The 23,256-nt window shown below is 43.0% G+C and overlaps 1 protein-coding gene across 1 annotated transcript in view; it reads left to right on the top strand.

Moving 5' to 3' along the window:
• The window catches only part of LOC311144404 (calcium/calmodulin-dependent protein kinase type II subunit beta-like), a gene marked incomplete at both ends in the record, with an annotated part of 107,006 nt that overhangs the window by 13,526 nt on the left and 70,224 nt on the right, over positions 1-23,256 (top strand). Inside the window, 2 exons of the mRNA XM_084180413.1 lie at positions 5,326-5,420; positions 18,681-18,740. Of these exons, the coding sequence (XP_084036539.1) occupies positions 5,326-5,420; positions 18,681-18,740 (155 nt within the window). The remainder of the gene's footprint in view (positions 1-5,325; positions 5,421-18,680; positions 18,741-23,256) is intronic.

Here is a 23,256-nt window from a genome sequence, read left to right as displayed (position 1 = left end):
ATGGGTATTCCAGCATGACAATGACCCAAAACACACGGCCAAGGCAACAAAGGAGTGGCTCTATATTATTATGGTGGGGGATTATAATACTGTTTTAAATAGCTCAATGGACCGTAAAGGAAATCACACCACAAACAATCACCCACATGCTCTTAAGGAAATTGTGAATGTCATGGATACATTAGAACTAGTAGATATATGGAGGCTTAAATATACTGATCTAGTGAGATATACATGGCGGAGACTGAATCAAGCTAGTCGTCTTGACTTCTTTCTTATCTCATTCTCGTTGGCACCAAAAGTAAAAAAAAGTGTTGATAGGGGACAGAATGCGGTCGGACCATCATATAATAGGCATATACATTTCTCTTACTGAATTTCCACGTGGGCGAGGATATTGGAAATTTAATCAAAGCCTATTGGATGATAATTTATTCATAATTAGAACAAAGGAATTTATAACTGACTTTTTCCAACATAACATAGGTACAGCGAATCCCCTTATTGTATGGGACACCTTTAAATGTGCCTTTAGAGGCCATGCAATTCAGTACTCATCTCGAAAACAAAAGCAATTTAGGTCAAAAGAGTTTATACTAAGAAAGGAAATAGAAAATCTAACAGAACAGATAGATGGCAATAAAAACTGTAATATAGAGGCTCAGAATGAATTAGAGGAAAAACAAAAAGAAATGGAGAAACTTATTCAAGAAAGATCAAGTGTAATATATTATAAAAATAAAGCAAACTGGATGGAATATGGGGAAAAATGCACAAAATTATTTTTTAATCTTCAACATAGGAATGCTACCAAAAAGAACTTAATGAAACTGGTTACAATTGACGGAGTCACCCATAATTCACCAAATGATATTTTGAAGGAAGAAACAAAGTACTTTAAGCATATGTTTTCTTTTCAGTCACCTCCATCTCCTCTAACTGAAGCTAATTGTAGAGATTTTTTTTCTATTGATAATGTCAAATTAACAGCCACACAGAAAGACTCATGTGAAGGTGAAATTACAGAGGAGGAACTTCTGGATGCAATTAAAGACTTTAAGTCCGGGAAAACTCCAGGGTTGGATGGCATACCAGTCGAGGTATACCAAACCTTTTTTGATATACTAAGCGGACCGTTATTAGCATGTTTTAACAACTCCTATGTAAATGGTAGATTATCTGACACTCAAGAAGAAGGTCTGATCTCATTATAACTGAAACAGGATACAATTGGAAAATATAAAGATCCAGTCCATTTACAAAATTGGAGGCCCCTTACACTTCAGTGTTGTGATGCAAAAATCCTAGCAAAATGTATAGCGCATATAATTAAAAAGGTATTGTCGGATATTATTCATTCTAATCAGACAGGTTTTTTACATGGAAGATACATTGGAGATAATAGAAGGCAAGTATTGGAAACAATAGAACACTATGGAAAATATGGGAAACCAGGCCTGCTATTCATAGCAGACTTCGAAAAGGCATTTGATAAAGTTCGACTGGGGTTTAGATATAAATGCCTGGAGCATTTCAATTTTGGAGAATCTCTTATAAAATGGGTCAAAATCATGTATAGTAACCCTAGGTGTAAAATAGTAAATAATGGCTATTTCTCAGAAAGTTTTAAACTGTCAAGAGGAATGAAACAAGGATGTCCACTATCAGCATATCTATTTATTGTGGCCATTGAGATGTTAGCTATTAAAATCAGATCCAATAATAATATCAGAGGATTAGAAATACAGGGCTTAAAAACAAAGGTGTCATTGTACGCTGATGATTCATGTTTTCTTTTAAATCCACAACTAGAATCCCTCCACAGCCTCATAGAGGATCTAGATACATTTTCTAACCTCTCTGGATTACAACCAAATTATGACAAATGTACTATATTACGTATTGGATCACTAAAAAATACAATTTTTACATTACCATGTAGTTTACCAATAGAATGGTCTGATGGTGATGTGGATATACTCGGAATACATATCCCAAAGGAAATAAATGATCTCACTTCAATACTTTTTTATAGAAAGTTAGCAAAAATAGATAAGATCTTACTACCATGGAAAGGAAAATACCTGTCAATTTGTGGAAAAATCACCCTGATTAACTCTTTAGTATTATCACAGTTGACCTATTTGCTTATGGTCTTGTCTACGCCTAGCGAACAGTTTTTTAAATTATATGAGAAAAAAATATTCAATTTTATTTGGAACGGCAAGCCAGACAAAATTAAAAGAGCATATTTATATAATGAATATGAATTCGGAGGACAGAAATTATTAAATATTAAAGCATTAGACCTATCACTAAAAGCTTCAGTCATACAAAAGTTATACTTAAATCCGAACTGGTTCTCAAGCAAATTAGTAAGATTGTCTCACCCAATGTTCAAGAAAGGCCTTTTTCCCTTTATTCAGATTACAACCTCTCACTTTCAATTATTTGAAAAGGAAATAATCTCCCAAATGTCACTATTTCTAAAACAAGCTATAGAAAGTTGGTTGCAATTTCAATTTAATCCTCCAGAAACGACAGAACAAATAATGCAACAAATATTGTGGTTAAATTCAAATATACTAATTGACAAAAAACCTTTATTTTTTTACAGAATGTTTAAAAAAGGTATAATCTTCGTAAATGATATCATCGGTAGGACTGGTGGAGTTATGTCGCACATGCAGCTAACAAAAACATATGGAAATGTCTGCTCTACCCAAAATTACAACCAAATAATTGCAGCCTTACCGCAAAAGTGGAAGAGGAAAGTGGAAGGGGGAGAAAGTAAGGAACTTGTCTGTCGGCCTTTCATTAAAGAACATAATTGGTTAAGGAAAACTGTGATAAATAAAAAAGTATATCAGTTTCACTTAAGGACCAAAGGATTGACAGCCGTCCCATATAGATTGCAAAATAGTTGGGAAGAGATCTTTGACGTACCGATCCCATGGCATAGTGTTTATGAACTGACACGCAAAACGACACCGGATTCAAAAATTAGAATCTTTCAATTTAAATTATTATATAAAATTCTTGCTACCAATAGAATGTTATTTAAATGGGGGATACAATCTTCCCAGCTCTGCAGGTTTTGCTGTGAAGAGACAGAATCATTAGATCATTTGTTTTGGTTCTGTCCATTTGTAGCTTGTTTTTGGACACAGGTCCAGGAATGGCTAAAGGATTGCAATATTTACCTGGAACTAACCTTGCAGATAGCATTACTGGGTGATCTGAAAAGTCATAGTCAATCAATAATATAATAATACTTTTAGCAAAAATGTTTATTTTTAATTCACAATCTGTAGAAGCAATGAGAATAGAAAGGTTCAGAATTTTTGTAAAACATCACAGTACGGTTGAAATATATATGGCAAATAGAAATCCTATATGGATGGTGTTAAGAGATAGATGGGAGGTATTGAATAGAGTTGAAGGATGGGACTAATAACAAATAACAACAAATAATAACAAAGATAGCTAATAATGTAAGCATACTGTGTCCATAATAAGTATATAGGTTGTATGTTGGGAGCTTTTGGGAAGGAGCACAGTTAGAAAGATATGGCATATAGAAGCAAACCGGATGGACACAATGAAAATGATCGGAGAGGTTGAGAGTAGAAGAAGTTCAGGAGCAAAAAAAAAAAAAAAAATATATATATATATATATATATATATATATATATATATATATATATATATATATATATATATATATATATATATATATATATAATAGAATTATTGTAAAATTAACTCTGTCCATAAGGTGTAGATAGTAAGTATAGACCGGAAGTAGAGGCCTGGGCATTGTTGTTCACTAATTTACTCCAAGTAGGGAAAGGATGGTGGGGTTGAAAAGTAATAAAGGGGAGTATATATATAAAAAATAAAAAAACATGGGGGATTGGAAGTGATGCAGACAATTACATTGATAGAAGATACAATCTATCTGCAATATTAAGCTGATCCATTCCCAGAAAAAAAAAGAAAGAAAAAAAGAAAAAGAAAAAAAAATAACAAAGGAGTGACTCAAGAAGAAGCACAATAAGGTCCTGGAGTGGCCTAGCCAGTCTTCAGACCTTAATCCCATAGAAAATATGTGGAGGGAGCTGAAGGTTCGCGTTGCCAATCGTCAGCCTCGAAACCTTAATGACTTGGAGAAGATCTGCAAAGAGGAGTGGGACAAAATCCCTCCTGAGATGTGTGCAAACCTGGTGGCCAATTACAAGAAACGTCTGACCGCTGTGATTGCCAACAAGGGTTTTGCCACCAAGTACTAAGTCATGTTTTGCAGAGGGGTCAAATACTTATTTCCCTCATTAAAATGCAAATCAATTTATAACATTTTTGACATGCGTTTTTCTGGATTTTTTTGTTGTTATTCTGTCTCTCACTGTTCAAATAAACCTACCATTAAAATTACAGACTGATCATGTCTTTGTCAGTGGGCAAACGTACAAAATCAGCAGGGGATCAAATACTTTTTTCCCTCACTGTATGCATATATTATTATTATTATTATTGTTTTATTCACTTCTCTTTTTGACCTGCTTAAGAATGTCACTGTACCCTGCAATTACACCTGCGGCCCTGTGCATGTGACGAAAAGTCTAATCTAATCTAAACTGCTTCTATTTGAATTTGGATACTTCAGTAAATTTTACATGAGAAAGCAAATGTTGGCAACGCTGATTTTGTGTCAGGTATACTTAAAAACAACAAACAACAGCAACAAATACACAAATGCTTTTGTGCGTTCACCTTCTCTCTCACGTGTCACACACAAACACACACACACACACAATCATCTTATATGATACAGTACTTGCTGACTTTGCGGTGGGAACCTCAAGGGAACCTGTTATGTAGACAAACTCTTACAGTATATTCTGCTACCATCATTATCATGCCAGCCAGGGACAGAAGGCGGAGGCAATTGCTGTGCTGGCAGAAAGCCTTATTAGGACCACTTGAATAAAACAAATAGTACCGTAGTTCTTTTTTTTTTTTTTTTATCCAGTCGGATAAACACTCCAAACAGCCTACCCGACCGCTAGGAGGCATCCGCATTGTCCTAAAGCACACTGTTGCCTCATTTTGTATCACATTTCAATAACACTGGGGGGACAAAAATGCAATTTCAGAATGTGGGGGAAACATGTCCTCCCCGTCCCCAGTGAAAGTTGCACCCCTGCTGTAGGTTACTATAAAATTCAGAGAAACTACTGTATAGCTCCCTCATTTTAATGACAATGTTATAAACTATGAAATATGTCTGACCGGCTGTTCTGTTTCTTTTAACTCTGTTTCCAGGGGAGCATTTTCAGTGGTGCGCAGATGTGTCAAGCTGTGTACTGGACAGGAATATGCCGCCAAAATAATCAACACCAAAAAGCTATCTGCAAGAGGTAAGCATGAACTCTGTCCCCAAGTGCTGTTTCACTTGTTCTCCACATTTGGTTGCACAGCTGTACTATCTATGAGCCAACAGGTATTATAAACCGGGTGGTTCGAGCCCTGAATGCTGATTGGCTGACAGCCGTGGTATGTCAGACCGTATACCGCGGGTATGACAAAAACATTTATTTTTACTGCTGTAAATACATTGGTAACCAGTTTATAATAGCAATAAACCTTGGGGGTTTGTGGTATATGGCCAATATGCCACGGCTAAGGGCTGTATCCAGGCACTCCGCGTTGCGTCGTGCATAAGAACAGCCCTTAGCCGTGGGCCTTATTACTTAAATAAGCCATGATCCGGTGTTTCTCAATATATTTTTTTCTCAATATGGCTGTGGGGTGTGTTTCACGCCTCCTGTTGCACTGTGTAAATCTCATGCTGCCCTCTCTGCCTCGTACCTGGAGCCCCCCTCACCGCAACACTTAACTGTCACCCTTCAGACAGATAGATAGACAGACAACAGACCTGGGTTCAAATACACACAGAGAGAGAGAGGCATTTGGAGTCAGTTCTTGTGGGAGAGGGACCAGTGAAAGCCAGGTCCTGTTCATGGAGGATCATGGCTCATTCTTTTTAAACATAGCTATATATGACAGTGAATGGAGTATAAATCTATATGCATTGCATACATGCTGGCTTATTTTATGCACTTGGTTTGATTTCCTATCAGACTTTGTGTTGGCTTTTGGCTCATTCGATTCGATTCTTATGGTTGATGTTTCGTAGCCTAAACATCTTCCTTCTGAGCATAAATCTCTTAACATTGTGAAGAAGATACTGCATTTTCAGTATCTATCTCTCAGAGTTCCAGTGGAGTCTGGTTCATCCCATATTCTCAGGGTTGATATTTTATTTAAATAGTTGATACTCAGATACGACTTGGAAGAGTGGAGCCTAGCCTACAACATGTCTGGTACTGTGCTGTAGCTAGGTTACTAATCTGAACTCCTTACGTAAACCAGTAGGCCTGCTACATTATAGAAAACATGGCTCTATGTCTGTAGCCCATATCTCTACATACAGTGCATTCGGAAAGTATTCAGACCTCTTAACTTTTCCATATTTTGTTACGTTACAGCCTTATTCGAAAATGTATTAAATAAATGTTTTTCCTCATCAATCTACACTAAATATATTTTTGCAAATGTATTAAAAATAAAAAACAGAAATACCTTATTTACACAAGTATTCAGACTCTTTCCTATGAGTCTCGAAATTGAGCTCAGGTGCATCCTGTTTCCATTGATCATCCTTGAGATGTTTCTACAACTTGATTGGAGTCCACCTGTGGTAAATTCAATTGATTGGACATTATTTGGAAAGGCACACACCTGTCTATATAAGGTCCCACAGTTGACAGTGCATGTCAGGGCAAAAACCAAGCCATGAGGTCGAAGGATTTGTCCGTAGAGCTCCGAGACAGGATTGTGTCGAGGCACAGATATGGGGAAGGGTAGCAAAAAATGTCAGCACCATTGAAGGTCCTCAAGAACACAGTGGCCTCCATCATTCTTAAATGGAAGAAGTTTGGAACCACCAAGACTCTTCCTAGAGCTGGCCGCCCGGCCAAACTGAGCAATCGGGGGAGAAGGGCCTTGGTCATGAAGGTTACCAAGAACCCAATGGTCACTCTGACAGAGCTCCAGAGTTCCTCTGTGGAGATGGGAGAACCTTCCAGAAGGACAACCATCGCTGCAGCACTCCACCAATGAGGCCTTTATGGTAGAGTGGCCAGACGGAAGCCACACCTCAGTAAAAGGCACATGACAGCCCGCTTCGAGTTTGCCAAAAGGCACCTAAAGGACTCTCAGACCATGAAAAACAAGATTCTCTGGTCTGATGAAACCAAGATTGAACTCTTTGGCCTGAATGCCAAGTGCCACGTCTGGAGGAAACCTGGCACCATCCCTACGGTGAAGGATGCTGGTGGCAGCATCATGCTGTGGAGATGTTTTTCAGTGGCAGGGTCTGGGAGACTAGTCAGGATCGAGGGAAAGATGAACGGAGCAAAGTACAGAGAGATCCTTGATGAAAACTTGCTCCAGAGCGCTCAGGACCTCAGACTGGGGTGAAGGTTCACCTTCCAACAGGACAAAGGCCCTAAGCACACAGCCAAGACAACGCAGGAGTGGCTTCGGGACAAGTCTCTGAATGTCCTTGAGTGGCCCAGCCAGAGCCCGGACTTGAACCCGATCTAACATCTCTGGAGAGACCTGAAAATAGCTGTGCACTGACACTCCCCATACAATCTGACAGAGCTTGAGAGGATCTGCAGAGAAGAATGGGAGAAACTCCCCAAATACAGGTGTGCCAAGCTTATAGCGTAATACCCAAGAAGACTCGAGGCTGTAATCGCTGCCAAAGGTGCTTCAACAAAGTACTGAGTAAAGGGTCTGAATACTTATGTAAATGTCATATTTACGTTTTTGCTGGGTCAATATGGGGTATTGTATGTTGACTTTTCGAATGCACTGTATATACTCTAACCATATGACATAAGTTGTAGCTGAGCTGTGTGGCAGCTACCTCCATGTCCTAGTATTTGAGCTTAGGGGAATGGGATGTATAGGCTTAGTGCAGCAAATAATATTCAAAAGTAAGCTTATCCTTGTCATGACAGGGAGTGACAGACGTGATTTTGGACTTGTGTACTGCTTGATGAAGTATTCGGAAATCCTCTTTGCAAATCATATTAATTTTTATGTTGTTAAAATCAAATGTTGCAACGTATGATGACACAAGCATAAGAGCAGGAGGACTTTGAGGAAAAGAGCGTTAGATTGATAGATGAATGTGTGAGAGGGAGATAGAGAGGGAGAGAGAGAGGGAGGGAGCATTAGCGTCAGGCACTTGGTAGCTGTCGGCCATGCGTCTGTGGCTCCACATGCCTTTAGCACGGGACTCTCATCTGACACACACACACACACAGACACAGCGTCTCAGAATAGGAAATCTAGGATCAGTTTGGCTTTTTAGGTCATAATGAATAAGACTATATGGACAGGGGGGACCTGATCCTAGATCAGCGCTCTGAGACGGTTTATGAATACGGGCCCTGGACTGTCAAATCAAATCACATTTTATTTGTCACATACACGTGTTTAGCAGATGTTATTGCGGGTGTAGCGAAATGCTTGTGCTTCTAGCTCCGACAGTGCAGTAATATCTAACAAGTAATATCTAACAATTTCACAACATATACCCAATATACACAAATCTAGTAAGGAATGGAATTTAAGAATATATACATATATGGACAAGCAATGACAGAGCGGCATGGACTAAGATACAGTAGAATATTATAGAATATATACATATGAGATTAGTGCAAGATATGTAAACATTATTAAAGTGACTAGTGTTCCATTTCTGTGGCCAGTGATTTCAATAGGCAGCAGCAGCCTCTAATGTGCTAGTGATGGCTATTTAATACATTTACATTTTAGTCATTTAGCAGACGCTCTTATCCAGAGCGACTTACAGTTAGTGAATACATATTTTTTTATACTGGCCCCCCGTGGGAATCGAACCCACAACCCTGGCATTGCAAATGCCATGCTCTATCAACTGAGCTACATCCCTGCCGGCCATTCCCTCCCCTACCCTGGGCCAATTGTGCGCCGCCCATGAGTCTCCCGGTCGCGGCCGGCTGCTACAGAGCCTGGATTCGAACCAGGATCTCTAGTGTTACAGTTAGCACTGCGATGCAGTGCCTTAGACCACTGCGCCACTCAGGAGACTAGCTAATAGTCTGATGGCCTTGAGATAGAACCTGTTTTTCATTCTCTCGGTCCCAGCTTTGATGCACCTGTACTGACCTCGCCTTCTGGATGATAGTGGGGTGAACAGGCAGTGGCTCGAGTGGTTGATGTCCTTGATTATCTTTTTGGCCTTCCTGTGACATCGGGTGCTGTAGGTGTCTTGGAGGGCGGGTAGTTTGCCCCCGGTAATGCGTTCGGCAGACTGCACCACCCTCTGGAGAGCCCTGCGGTTGCGGTCATTGCAGTTGCCATACCAGGCGGTGATACAGCCCGACAGGATGCTCTCAATTGTGCATCTGTAAAAGTTTGTGAGGGTTTTAGGTGCCAAGCCAAATTTCTTCAGCCTCCTGAGGTTGAAGAGGCTCTGTTGCGCCTTCTTCACCACACTGTCTGCGTGGCTGGACCATTTCAGTTTGTCAGTGATGTGTACGCCAAGGAACTTGAAGCTTTCCACCTTCTCCACTGCGGTCCCGTCGATGTGGATAGGGGGGGTGCACCCTCTGCTGTTTCCTGAAGTCCACAATCATCTCCTTTGTTTTGTTGACGTTGAGTGAGAGGTTATTTTCCTGGCACCACACGCCCAGAGTGATGAGTCATGTATGGTCACAGTCATTAGCTTCTGGAAATGAGATAAATGTAAAACAAGATTGTATTGTGCGTTATCTGTTAAAGCTATACAGAGGATCAAATCAAATGTATTTGTCATATGCACCGAATACAACAGGTGTAGATTTTACTGGGAAATGCTTACGTACGAGTCCTTTCCAAAAAATGCGGAGTTAAAAAGTACGAAAATGTGCACACAAAAAAGGAAAAAGTAACACAATAAAATAACAATAACGAGGCAATATACAAGGAGTACCGGTACCGAGTCAATGTGTAGGGGTATGAGGTAGTTGAGGTGATTGAGGTAATATGAACATGTAGGTGACTAGGCAATCAGGATAGATAATAAACAGGTAGTAAGAGCAGATTAGAGCAGAAAACTCAGATTGATATCTTGTTTCCAGTAATGCTGTAAAGTTACTTTGTATCTCATTCCTCTAGAAGCTATTCACTGTTGTCGTTTGCATTGTTGTCAACGCTACTGTAGGGTTAGCCTATGTGTGAAAGCTGTGTTAAAAACGTCCATCAGAGGAACTGTTAATGTCATCTGCCACATGTCAGGGGGGGTCGGGGGGGTGGGGCTGTTGGCACTGCCCTCAGCCAATCAGAGAGCTTGTTTATGGATGTGGAGCCTAGACAGAGTTGCAGGGGGTCAGCTATTGGGCCACCATATTAACAATGGAATTATGAAACACGGCTTAAGAGATGGTAGATATTGGTGATGAGAAAGAGTTAGTGTGAGGGTGTGGGGTGGTGGGTGTTCAGAGTCACCTGCAATGCAGTGGCATTCACAGAAGTCTGACCTGTATTTAGCCTGTATTTAGGCTGTATTTAGCCTGTATTTAGCCTGTATTTAGCCTGTATTTAGGCCTCATTTTGTCATTGTCAGGCTTACTGGGTCAATGACAAATTTAGACAAGAGCTGCTGTGATATCATAACAACCTGTGAAATCTTGCCAAAACATCCCATTCCTCCATATTGCCCTTAATGGCTATTGTTTCAATGTCTTGGCATAAACAGAACAACGTTGTGGTATTATGGTTGTGAAATTCCTTTAACTCCACTGCAGTCTGGTGGAATTTGAGATGTGATTAGGGCTGTTGCGGTGACCGTATTACCGCCACACCGCCGGTCACGAGTCAAGAAGGCAGTCAAATTCAACGTGACCATTTAGTCACGGTAATTAGGCTTCTCCAAGCTCTGATGCTGCTGATGGTCATTAGTAGCCTACCAAACTTGCTAACTGCCTGGTACTCAGCACTCTATTGTCCCTCTAATCACTCTGACATCAATGCAAATGTAATCGAAAATCTAATCAAACACTTCATGAGAGCCCATGAGCTCATGTTGCGCAACATTTCTATAGGCTCCCATCAGCTTTCTATAGGCTAGGCCTACTATATTTGTTTCTCAACTTTCCTAATATTAGGCAAATATTAAGCACATTGCTTATCTTTACAAGAGGAGTATAGCCTACCTGGCTGGCATGAAAATGAACCACAGGAAACGCGTCCTCCATTCGCTATTTAAGTGCAGAGATTACATGTATTTTTTTCCCATGCCTCTGTTTCGAGACAGGTGCCTGATAATGGTCCATTCTAAATCAAATGAATTTCCCACATATATTATTTAGCATATGTAAAGACAAGATTAAATCAATAATAGTCTGATTGGTGACAATATTAGCTTATCACTTGTGAATGATATATTATTTACATTTTAGTAATTTAGCAGATGCTCTTATCCAGAGTGATTTACAGTTAGTGCATACCATTAAAAATAATAATAATAATCATACTGGCCCCCCGTGGGTGTGCGCATTTCAAATCGTTTGGAGAAAATATCCTTTCTATTTTATTCAGCTATGTTCAATTGTATTCTTCATACTATACAATAATATAAAATAATGCCACGGAATTCTAAGAAAATCTTGTCTGCTAAATGAAGTAGTGTAGCCCACAGCCATATGGCATAGCCAGATCAGGGCCTAACATAAGGACGACTCAGAGTATGCTATTCTGTTCTTCTGAAATAGACTACATTTTCTTAATTTCATGTTTCTTTAGACCAGTCTAAAATAAGCAATGGATTTATTGTGAAAGGGTAGGCTATATTACATGGATTTATTATACTTTTTTAAAATGTAGATGTTTTAAAAACATTCTCCTCAGACAGAGTGACAGCGGTTTGTCTTTGTCCTCAGACAGAGTGACAGCGGTTTGTCTTTGTCCTCAGAAAGAGTGACAGCAGTTTGTCTTTGTCCTCAGACAGTGACAGCAGTTTGTCTTTGTCCTCAGACAGCAGTTTGTCTTTGTCCTCAGACAGAGTGACAGCAGTTTGTCTTTGTCCTCAGACAGCAGTTTGTCTTTGTCCTCAGACAGCAGATTGTCTTTGTCCTCAGACAGCAGATTGTCTTTGTCCTCAGACAGATTGACAGCAGTTTGTCTTTGTCCTCATACAGCAGACTGTCTTTGTCCTCAGACAGATTGACAGCAGTTTGTCTTTGTCCTCAGACAGCAGTTTGTCTTCATCCTCAGACAGCAGTTTGTCTTTGTCCTCAGACAGAGTGACAGCAGTTTGTCTTTGTCCTCAGACATAGTGACAGCAGTTTGTCTTTGTCCTCAGACATAGTGACAGCAGATTGTCTTTGTCCTCAGACAGAGTGACAGCAGTTTGTCTTTGTCCTCATACAGCAGTTTGTCTTTGTCCTCAGACAGAGTGGCAGCAGTTTGTCTTTGTCCTCAGACAGCAGTTTGTCTTTGTCCTCAGACGGAGTAACAGCAGTTTGTCTTTATCCTCAGACAGCAGATTGTCTTTGCCCTCAGACAGAGTGACAGCAGATTGTCTTTGTCCTCAGACATAGTGACAGCAGTTTGTCTTTGTCCTCAGACATAGTGACAGCAGATTGTCTTTGTCCTCAGACATAGTGACAGCAGATTGTCTTTGTCCTCAGACAGAGTGACAGCAGTTTGTCTTTGTCCTCAGACAGCAGTTTGTCTTTGTCCTCAGACGGAGTAACAGCAGTTTGTCTTCGTCCTCAGACAGCAGTTTGTCTTTGGCCTCAAACAGAGTGACAGCAGTTTGTGGTTGTCCTCAGACAGAGTGACAGCAGATTGTATTTGTCCTAAGACAGCGGTTTGTCTTTGTCCTCAGATGGAGTGACAGCAGTTTGACTTTGTTCTCAGACAGCTGTTTCTCTGTCCTCAGACGGAGTAACAGCAGTTTGTATTTGTCCTCAGACAGCAGTTTGTCTTCATAATTTAAACACTGTCCTCTCTCTCTCCTCTCTCCCTCCTCCACCCCTCTCCCCTCATCTTTAGAACATGTGATCACTAGGTACTCTCTTCACTCTCACTCTTCTATATATATATATATGTGTGTGTGTGTGTGTGTGTGTGTAACCCTCTGTGCTCTGCATAGTGTGCGTTCCGTTGTTTTCTGTGTGTGCGTTGTTCGTGTTTGGTACAGGCTTATGTAACAATGCGTTCCATGGCAGTTAGTCAGTCACTAGCCAGTCTACATTGTGTCCCCTCCAATCTGTTAGAATGATTATTATGTCTGGCCCCCTCCCTCCCTCCCTCGTCCAAGCAGCTAGTGGAGCTGTTGTCTTTGTACTAAAGAGATGCTGACAACCAAGTTACTGTATATTATTTTATTCAGTTACAGATTGTGACACTGAAGTGCATTGGGTTATTACATCAAAATAAAGTGGAGTCACGTGGGGTAACGATGGCACACTAGACCAGAATTATTGTTAAAATACAGTCATAATTATCAAAAAAACACCTTGTTTATGCAGCAAACAATTCTTAAGTATACGGAGATGACTGAAAACGCAACAAAACCGAAATGGCAACAGAAAAGACTAACTCGTAATACGAAGAAAGACAGGCCGGGCAAAGTTAGCATGGTGGCTAACGAAAACGTCAACGACCCCACATCGGACCACAGCTGTGGCGAGGAAGACTCCGATGATGAAACTCCAAAATGGGCCCAGAAACTTCACACTAAATTTAACACTATGAACAATACCATTAACACCCTGAACAAAGACACCAAAGCCATTCTTGACAGGGTGGTGGGAGCAGAGAAACGCATTGGTGATTTGGAGGAAGACATGGTTGCAGTTCAGAACCAGGCGTCACAGTCAGAGAAAGACATCGCTCTGCTGAATGATGGATTGGACGCACTCATCAACAGGAGTAAAATCAATAATTGGAGGATAATTGGAATTAAAGAATGCCAAGAGGCAGGCAACATCTACTCTCTCCTCGACAAGATCTTCCGCTATGTACTGGGATGGCCAGACAACGAACCAGTCCCCGAGATTGAATGCGCGCACCGGGCACTAGGACCGAGACCAGCCCTGGATGAGAACCCCCGCCTGATAATAATACGCCTGCTGAGATGGAACAACAAGCAGCTCATCATCAGAGCGGCAGCAGCAAAGGAGCCTGGGAGGGTCAGCGGTTCTCTGTGGACCACGACTTCTCCACTTATGTGCAGAAGAAACGTACCAAGTTCGCGGAGGTCAAGAAGAAGCTACAGTTCGGGCTGACATATCCTGCCATTCTCCATGTCACCATCAGACTGGGCTGTGGTTCAGGCTGATGTATCCTGCCATTCTCCATGTCGCCATCAGACTGGGCTGTGGTTCAGGCTGATGTATCCTGCCATTCTCCATGTCACCCCCCCGCTAATCCCTTTACATCTCGACAGTGGAGGCTGAACACCTCCCTCTTGAAGAACAAGGAGTTCACTAGGTGACAGAATCACATAATTATTTGAATTAAACCTTAACTCTGTGACTTTGGTTGCCACTGTCTGGGAAGCTTTTAAGGCCACTTGTACGGGTTGGATAATTAGTTTCACGTCAGCTGAAAAAAAGAAAAAGCTCAGAGAAAAAGTCTAAGCTGTCCTTAGAGCTTAAAAGACTGGAGGAGGAACATACTGTATGTCAGACCGGTTGATCCTAGACTTGAGAACCTCCCTCCAGTCTACCAGGGCAGATCTACAGAAACTGGTACCCGAGGAGACAGCTTTTGCTCTTTTCTGACTGCAGAGACTTTATTTTGAGTCAGGGGAGAGGGCAGGGAGGATGTTAGTGCATAGATTGAAGCAGACAGAGAACTGACAGTCCATTCCAGCATTTAGGGATAGTAAGGGAGTACTTCAATGTGATGCCAACAGAATGAATCAATCTTTCAGACAATTCTATGCCACATTGTATGGGTCAGAGAGTATAGCAGGTGACAGAAACATTGATGCCTTCTTTAAGAGCTTTGACCTTCCCGCTGTCATATAGTGGATAAAGTTGATTTGGACCTCCCGATCACCCAGTTAGAAATTGACAATGCAATTATGAAAATGTCCTCTGGGAAAATGCCTGGCGATGACGGCTTGGGTATTGAATTCTACAAATGCTTCAAAAAACAGCTGTCCCCGATCCTTCTGAAATTATTTGATGAAGGACTAGAGTCCGGATCTATGCACCCGTTCATGTGCCGAACCACTATCTCTCTGCTACTCAAGCCTGGTAAGGACCCTTTAAAGCTAGGAAGTTTCCGACCCTTAAGTCTGTTGAACAGCTACTATAAGATATTAGCCAAGACCCTCGCCCTACTCTTAGAGACGGGAATCCCATCAATAATTCATCTAGACCAGGTTGGGTTCATCCCAGGTCATCTCTCCGTGAATCAAATCAAATCAAATTTTATTTGCCACATGTGCCGAATACAACAGGTGTAGACCTTACAGTGAAATGCTTACTTACAAGCCCTTAACCAACAATGCAGTTTTTAGATAAGTAAAAAATTGAAAATAGCAAATAATTAAAGAGCAGCAGTAAAATAAAATAACAGTAACGAGGCTATATACAGGGGGTACCGGTACAGAGTCAATGTGTGGGGGCACAGGTTAGTCGAGGTAATTGAGGTAATATGTACATGTGGGTAGAGTTAAAGTGACTATGCATAAATAATAAACAGAGTAGCAGCAGTGTAAAAGAGGGGGTTGGGGTGGGGTGGGGTGGGGTGGGGTGGGGGGGCAATGCAAATAGTCCGAATAACATGCGAAGGCTGTTTCATGTCATGTCCAAGGCTCACTCTCTTAAAACTCCAGTTATAGCAGCATCCTTGGATGCCGAGAAGGCCTTTGACGGGATAGAATAGCCATACCTGTTTCATACACTCACTCAAGTTTGGCTTCGGTCCCATTAGCTGGGTCAGGGCCTTAGAGAGTGCCCCCGTCTGTCAAAACGAATGGAAGAGTGTCTGCCTCCATGAGGTGTGAGACAGGGTTGCCCCGCTAGTACTCTCATATTTATTTGAGCCTTAGAACTCCTGGCATGTGCGATACGTGCTGAAGAGACCATCCCAGGTGTGCGCATTTATGAACATGAGTTCAAATTGAATCTATACGCTGACGACATCCTACTCACCCTTAGTAACCCTACAATCTCCCTACCAGCAGTCTTAAAAAGGATTGACTCCTTTGGCACCCTCTCAGGATACAAAATCAGCTGGAGTAAGAGTGAGGCTATGCCTCTCAACCGACACACATTTCAGGCTGACTTAGTAGGTTCCCCATTTGACTAGTGGCATGACGTATCTAGGAATTAATATAGTATCCCTCACGATATTCAGCCTAAATGGACCTAGAGTTGTCCAGGTCATCAGCGATGATATTAAGAGATGGACAACTCTCCCCCTATCTTTATGGGGCAGAGCTGAAATGTTTAAGGTTAATGTATTACCTAGGCTAGCCGCAGTCATGGTTTAAGGAGGTACGAACTCTCTCCTCGCAGATCTTATGGAACAATCAGAAACCCAGAATAGGGTATAGAAAACTGACAGTACCTAGATTCAAAGGTGGGCTGGGTGTCCCAGATGGATTCTTCTACTACTTGTCATATAATTCAAGATATCCCCTTACATGGTCTTACAAATCAGAATAGAAGATTGGCAGCTGGGAGTGGTTAGAGGAGAGGATAAAACAGGTCTGTTTCCATGGCATCAATGTGGCACTGCCCCAAACCCCCTACTGCCCTTGACAGTGGAATGATCAGGTTCTCATGTAGCACTGTTAAGATGCTGTACAGAAGGTTGGGTGTAAAAGGTCTGTCGATCCTGTCCCATCTGACATGACCCCCTGTTTACAGCTGGGGGAAACACTTTGAATAATAGACTGGCATAGCCATGGTATTTCATCTATTGGTCAGATTGTTAAAGATGATATTCGATCCTTTTCCCAATTGAAGGCAGATTTTGGTTTGAGCGATTCTTCATTTTTAGTGTACCTACAGCTTAAGACAATCATATACATGGTTGGTAAAAAGGAGGATGCTGAACCTGCCTCTGAAATTAGATCAGAACCTCAGGAAAGCTGCCTCCATGAGAGGAACTGTATCAGGCATTTATAGACTGTTGTTCGTTTCCATCCCAAATGCATATTCCCCCATTCAGTTAGCACGGGAGCGTGACCTGAACACTTCTCTCACCCCATCGCAATGGGACACTATTTGGAGAAGGGGTCTGACCACTTCAAAATGTGTTCGGTATAAGATCACTCAATACAATATATTGTGTAGAGCCTATATCACCCCTGTACGTATCTCAAAGATGGATGAAAATCTATCTGACTTGCATGTATGCTGGCACAACTGTGGTAGCAACTGCTCTTTACTTCACATGTTGTGGGAATGCCCTGCAGTGAAAACATTTTGGTCTGAAGTTATTTCAGTTTTGTCAGATTTTTTTTTATGTTGAATTTCCAATGTGACCCATTTCATGGTTGGGTACCTGGTCAAAGCCCAGAAAATATACTGTCTAATGTCAAGAATAGTTTGTTATCATTGGGTTGTCTTTCAGTCAAGATAATCATTCTTCTTAACTGGAAGGAACGTAAGCCAACTTGGTTTACTGTGGATCGCTGGCTGGAGGACTACATAGACCTTTTATACATGGACCGTGCAGCTTGCCTGCTCAAGGACTTCCATCTAGGTCTACATGGTCACTGGGACACTGTACGCAAGTTCTTGGACTCTGGAAATGTACACATGAAAGTTTGAATCCTGTAGTCCATACTTGAATATCTGCCAATTAGAAAATTGTATGAAGTGGAAACCTTGTAACTAATGTATTTGACTCTTATACGATGCACTACCCTTCCTCACCCCTTCCACCCCACCCCTTCCCCTCCCCACCCCTCCCCACCCCTTCTCCTCCCACCCCTTCTCCTCCTCACCCCTTCCCCTCTCCACCCTTTCCCCTCCCACCCCTTCTCCTCCCCACCCCTTCCCCTCTCCACCCTTTCCCCTCCCACCCCTTCACCTCCCACCCCTTCCCCTCCCACCCCTTCTCCTCCCCACCCCTTCTCCTCCCCACCCCTTCCCCCCTTCTCCTCCCCACCCCTCCCCACCCCTTCCCATCCCCACCGCTTCTCCTACCACCCCTTCCCCTCCCACCCCTTCTCCTCCCCATCCCTTCTCCTCCCCACCCCTCCCCACCCCTTCTCCTCCAACCACTTCCCCTCCCACGACTTCCCCTCCCCACCCCTTCTCCTCCCCACCCCTTCTCCTCCCCACCCCTTCCCCTCCCACCCCTTCCCCTCCCCACCCCTTCCCCTCCCCTGTTTTTTGTTCTGTATGTACGTCATCCGTGTGTTGTTTTTATGCTGAAAAACAATAAAAAGGGTTAACAGCAAAAACATTGAAATAAAGTATATTCAAAGTATATAACTTTATATGGCATCTGTTACAGTATTTAGGCGTATGTGTGTAAATATCTCTCCATCTGTCTCTCTACCTCTAATATCTCTCCACCTGTCTCTACCTCCTCAGACCACCAGAAGCTAGAGAGAGAGGCCCGTATCTGTCGCCTGCTCAAGCACTCCAACATCGGTGAGTCTTTCTCAACTAAACAACGCACAAACGCAATGACACCTACCTATGCAGTAATGACACCTACCTATGCAGCAATGACACCTACCTATGCTGCATTATAACCTTAAATCTTCTGCTTCAATCTTCTATCTAATATATACAGATGTAGGATCTTAATTTGATCACTCTTTTGTTGCTGAGAATTTTCTGACACAGCAGGAAATGCGAACTTGTAGTGTATTTGAGTTTAAAAAGGCTTTTTTTCATTTGCGCTAATGAAAAATATATCAACCCCAACAGCTAATGAAAAATATATCAACCCCAACAACATTTTTCATTAATTACAATCTACATAATAATAATAATATATATTTTTTTTCTTCACATAAGTAGTGCACTGGGCCTTTACTAGTATTAACGGACTGATATAGACATCTGTAGCACGGCCCATTTTCTTTTTTCTCCAGCATCTCTGCTTTGTCAAAAAAGATAGTTGTATAATTAAGAACACTGTCTTGCAGGATTCAATAGTTGGAATTGTAAGAGTTGTTGCCCTGTCTCTTTCTCTGCAAACCCTGTTCTCAAACATTTACATCAAAAGTTGCAAAGTTATGGGCAAAGACACAAAACGTCCACATCAAATAAAATATTTTTCTTGATAAAACAAAATGGAAAACAACCACTTTTTGTGCAGTATTAATTTACCATCCTTACAAACCACTTAATGTAAATGTATATTACTGTATTGTATATACAGTAGGCTGGTCATCTAGGTTTGTACCTGTAGACTTTCCATCACCATGAAGAAAAACAATGCACAATACAGTAATTGAGTATATTGAGACATCAAGTGGTTTGTGATGATGTAGCTCAGTTGGTAGAGCACGGCGCTTGCAACGCTAGGGCACTGTGGGTTCGATTCCCATGGGGGACCAATATGAAAATGTATGCACTCACTACTGCAAGTTGCTCTGGATAAGGGAGTCTATTAAAAAGGAATGAAATAAGTTGCATTTGCAAAGTTTTTACATTTTCGTCATTTAGCAGACGCTCTTATCCAGAGCGACTTACAAATTGGTGCATTCACCTTATGATAGCCAGTGGGACAACCACTTTACAATTATTATTATTTTTATTTTTTCTTTGGGGTGGGGTAAGGGGGGATAGAAGGATGACTTTATCCTATCCCAGGTATTCCTTAAAGAGGTGGGGTTTCAAGTGTCTCCGGAAGGTGGTGAGTGACTCCGCTGTCCTGGCATCGTGAGGGAGCTTGTTCCACCATTGGGGTGCCAGAGCAGCGAACAGTTTTGACTGGGCTTTGCGGGAACTGTGCTTCCGCAGAGGTAGGGGGGCCAGCAGGCCAGAGGTGGATGAACGCAATGCCCTCGTTTGGGTGTAGGGACTGATCAGAGCCTGAAGGTACGGAGGTGCCGTTCCCCTCACAGCTCCGTAGGCAAGCACAATGGTCTTGTAGCAGATGCAAGCTTCAACTGGAAGCCAGTGGAGTGTGCGGAGGAGCGGGGTGACGTGAGAGAACTTGGGAAGGTTGAACGCCAGACGGGCTGCGGCGTTCTGGATGAGTTGTAGGGGTTTAATGGCACAGGCAGGGAGCCCAGCCAACAGCGAGTTGCAGTAATCCAGACGGGAGATGACAAGTGCCTGGATTAGGACCTGTGCCGCTTCCTGTGTAAGGCAGGGTCGTACTCTGCGAATGTTGTAGAGCATGAACCTACAGGATCGGTTCACCACCTTGATGTTAGCAGAGAATGACAGGGTGTTGTCCAGGTTCACGCCAAGGCTCTTTGCACTCTGGGAGGAGGACACAATGGAGTTGTCAACCGTGATGGCGAGATCATGGAACGGGCAGTCCTTCCCCGAGAGGAAGAGCATCTCCGTCTTGCTGAGGTTCAGTTTGAGGTGGTGATCCGTCATCCACACTGATATGTCTGCCAGACATGCAGAGATGCGATTCGCCACCTGGTTATCAGAAGGGGGAAAGGAGAAGATTACTTGTGTGTCATCTGCATAGCAATGATAGGAGAGGCCATGTGAGGATATGACAGAGCCAAGTGACTTGGTGTATAGCGAGAACAGGAGAGGGCCTAGAACTGAGCCCTGGGGGACACCAGTGGTGAGAGCACGTGGTGCGGAGACAGATTCTCGCCACGCCACCTGGTAGGAGCGATCTGTCAGGTAGGACGCAATCCAAGAGTGAGCCGCGCCGGAGATGCCCAACTCGGAGAGGGTGGAGAGGAAGATCTGATGGTTCACAGTATCAAAGACAGCAGATAGGTCTAGAAGGACGAGAGCAGAGGAGAGAGAGTTAGCTTTAGCAGTGTGGAGAGCCTCCGTGACACAGAGAAGAGCAGTCTCAGTTGAATGACCAGTCTTGAAACCTGACTGGTTTGGATCAAGAAGGTCATTCTGAGAGAGATAGCAAGAGAGTTGTCTAAAGACGGCACGCTCAAGAGTTTTGGAGAGAAAAGAAAGAAGGGATACTGGTCTGTAGTTGTTGACATTGGAGGGATCGAGTGTAGGTTTTTTGAGAAGGGGTGCAACTCTCACTCTCTTGAAGACGGAAGGGACATAGCCAGCGGTCAAGGATGAGTTGATGAGCGAGGTGAGGTAAGGGAGAAGGTCTCCGGAAATGGTCTGGAGAAGAGAGGAGGGGATAGGGTCAAGCGGGCAGGTTGTTGGGGGCCGGCCGTCACAAGTCGCAAGATTTCATCTGGAGAGAGAGGGGAGAAAGAAGTCAAAGCATAGGGTAGGGCAATGTGAGCAGGACCAGCGGTGTCATTTGACTTAACAAACGAGGATCGGATGTCGTCAACCTTCTTATCAAAATGGTTGATGAAGTCATCCACAGAGAGGGAGGAGGGGGGGGGAGGAGGATTCAGCAGGGAGGAGAAGGTGGCAAAGAGCTTCCTAGGGTTAGAGGCAGATGCTTGGAATTTAGAGTGGTAGAAAGTGGCTTTAGCAGCAGAAACAGAGGAAGAAAATGTAGAGAGGAGGGAGTGAAAAGATGCTAGGTCCGCAGGGAGTCTAGTTTTCCTCCATTTCCGCTTGGCTGCCCGGAGCCCTGTTCTGTGAGCTCGCAATGAGTCGTCAAGCCACGGAGCAGGAGGGGAGGACCGAGCCGGCTGGGAGGATAGGGGACATAGAGAGTCAAAGGATGCAGAAAGGGAGGAGAGGAGAGTTGAGTAGGCAGAATCATTAGATTGGAGGGAGAAGGATTGAGCAGAGGGAAGAGGTGATAGGATGGAAGAGGAGAGAGTAGCGGTAGAGAGAGAGCTAAGGTTGCGATGGCGCATTACCATCTGAGTAGGGGCAGAGTGAGTAGTGTTGGAGGAGAGCGAGAGAGAAAAGGACTCAAAATAGTGGTCGGAGACTTGGAGGGGAGTTGCAGTGAGATTAGTAGAAGAACAGCATCTAGTAAAGATGAGGTCAAGCGTATTGCCTGCGTTGTGAGTAGGGGGGGACGATGAGAGGGTGAGGTCAAAAGAGGAGAGGAGTGGAAAGGAGGCAGAGAGAAATGAGTCAAAGGTAGACGTAGGGAGGTCAAAGTCACCCAGAACTGTGAGGGGTGAGCCATCCTCAGGAAAGGAACTTATCAAGGCGTCAAGCTCATTGATGAACTCTCCAAGGGAACCTGGAGGGCGATAAATGATAAGGATGTTAAGCTTGAATGGGCTAGTGACTGTGACAGCATGGAATTCAAATGAGGAGATAGACAGATGGGTCAGGGGAGAAAGAGAGAATGTCCACTTGGGAGAGATGAGGATTCCTGTGCCACCACCCCGCTGACCAGATGCTCTCGGGGTATGCGAGAACACATGGTCAGACGAGGAGAGAGCAGTAGGAGTAGCAGTGTTTTCTGTGGTAATCCATGTTTCCGTCAGCGCCAAGAAGTCGAGGGACTGGAGGGTAGCATAGGCTGAGATGAACTCTGCCTTGTTGGCCGCAGAACGGCAGTTCCAGAGGCTGCCGGAGACCTTGAACTCCACGTGGGTCGTGCGTGCAGGGACCACCAGATTAGAGCGACAGCATCCACGCGGTGTGAGGCATTTGTATAGCCTGTGCGGAGAGGAGAGAACAGGGATAGACAGACACATAGTTGACAGGCTACAGAAAATGGCTACAATAATGCAAAGGAAAGAAATGAACTAAACATCTGGGAAAGCGAGAGAGCGGGGCCTCCCTCACTTACGTTTCACTGAAACACTCAAATATAACTCTCCCAACTTCCACTTTAGAAATTATAATTGTTGTAAACTACAGTGGTTCAATGTTTTCTAGGAATAGACTAACTTAGTTTATTCAGCTAGCTAACTTGGTACAGTATTCTTCCGTGAAAACCGTCCAGGGCACCGAATCCTATGACGCCTTAGCCAACTAGCATGCCAGTCTCCAATAACACGGTTTAGCACCAATACTCGGTTACAACAAACCACCAGTGTGTTAACACGCCAAGCAGATCATTCGTGTCCATGTCTAACGTTGTGTAAAGTTTTGGGTTAGTTTTGAAAGTTTGATT

The sequence above is a fragment of the Coregonus lavaretus genome (genome assembly GCF_964263955.1).
Source record: "Coregonus lavaretus genome assembly, chromosome: 17".
NCBI lineage: Eukaryota > Metazoa > Chordata > Actinopteri > Salmoniformes > Salmonidae > Coregonus > Coregonus lavaretus.
This window is presented reverse-complemented; position numbering and strand designations above follow the sequence as displayed.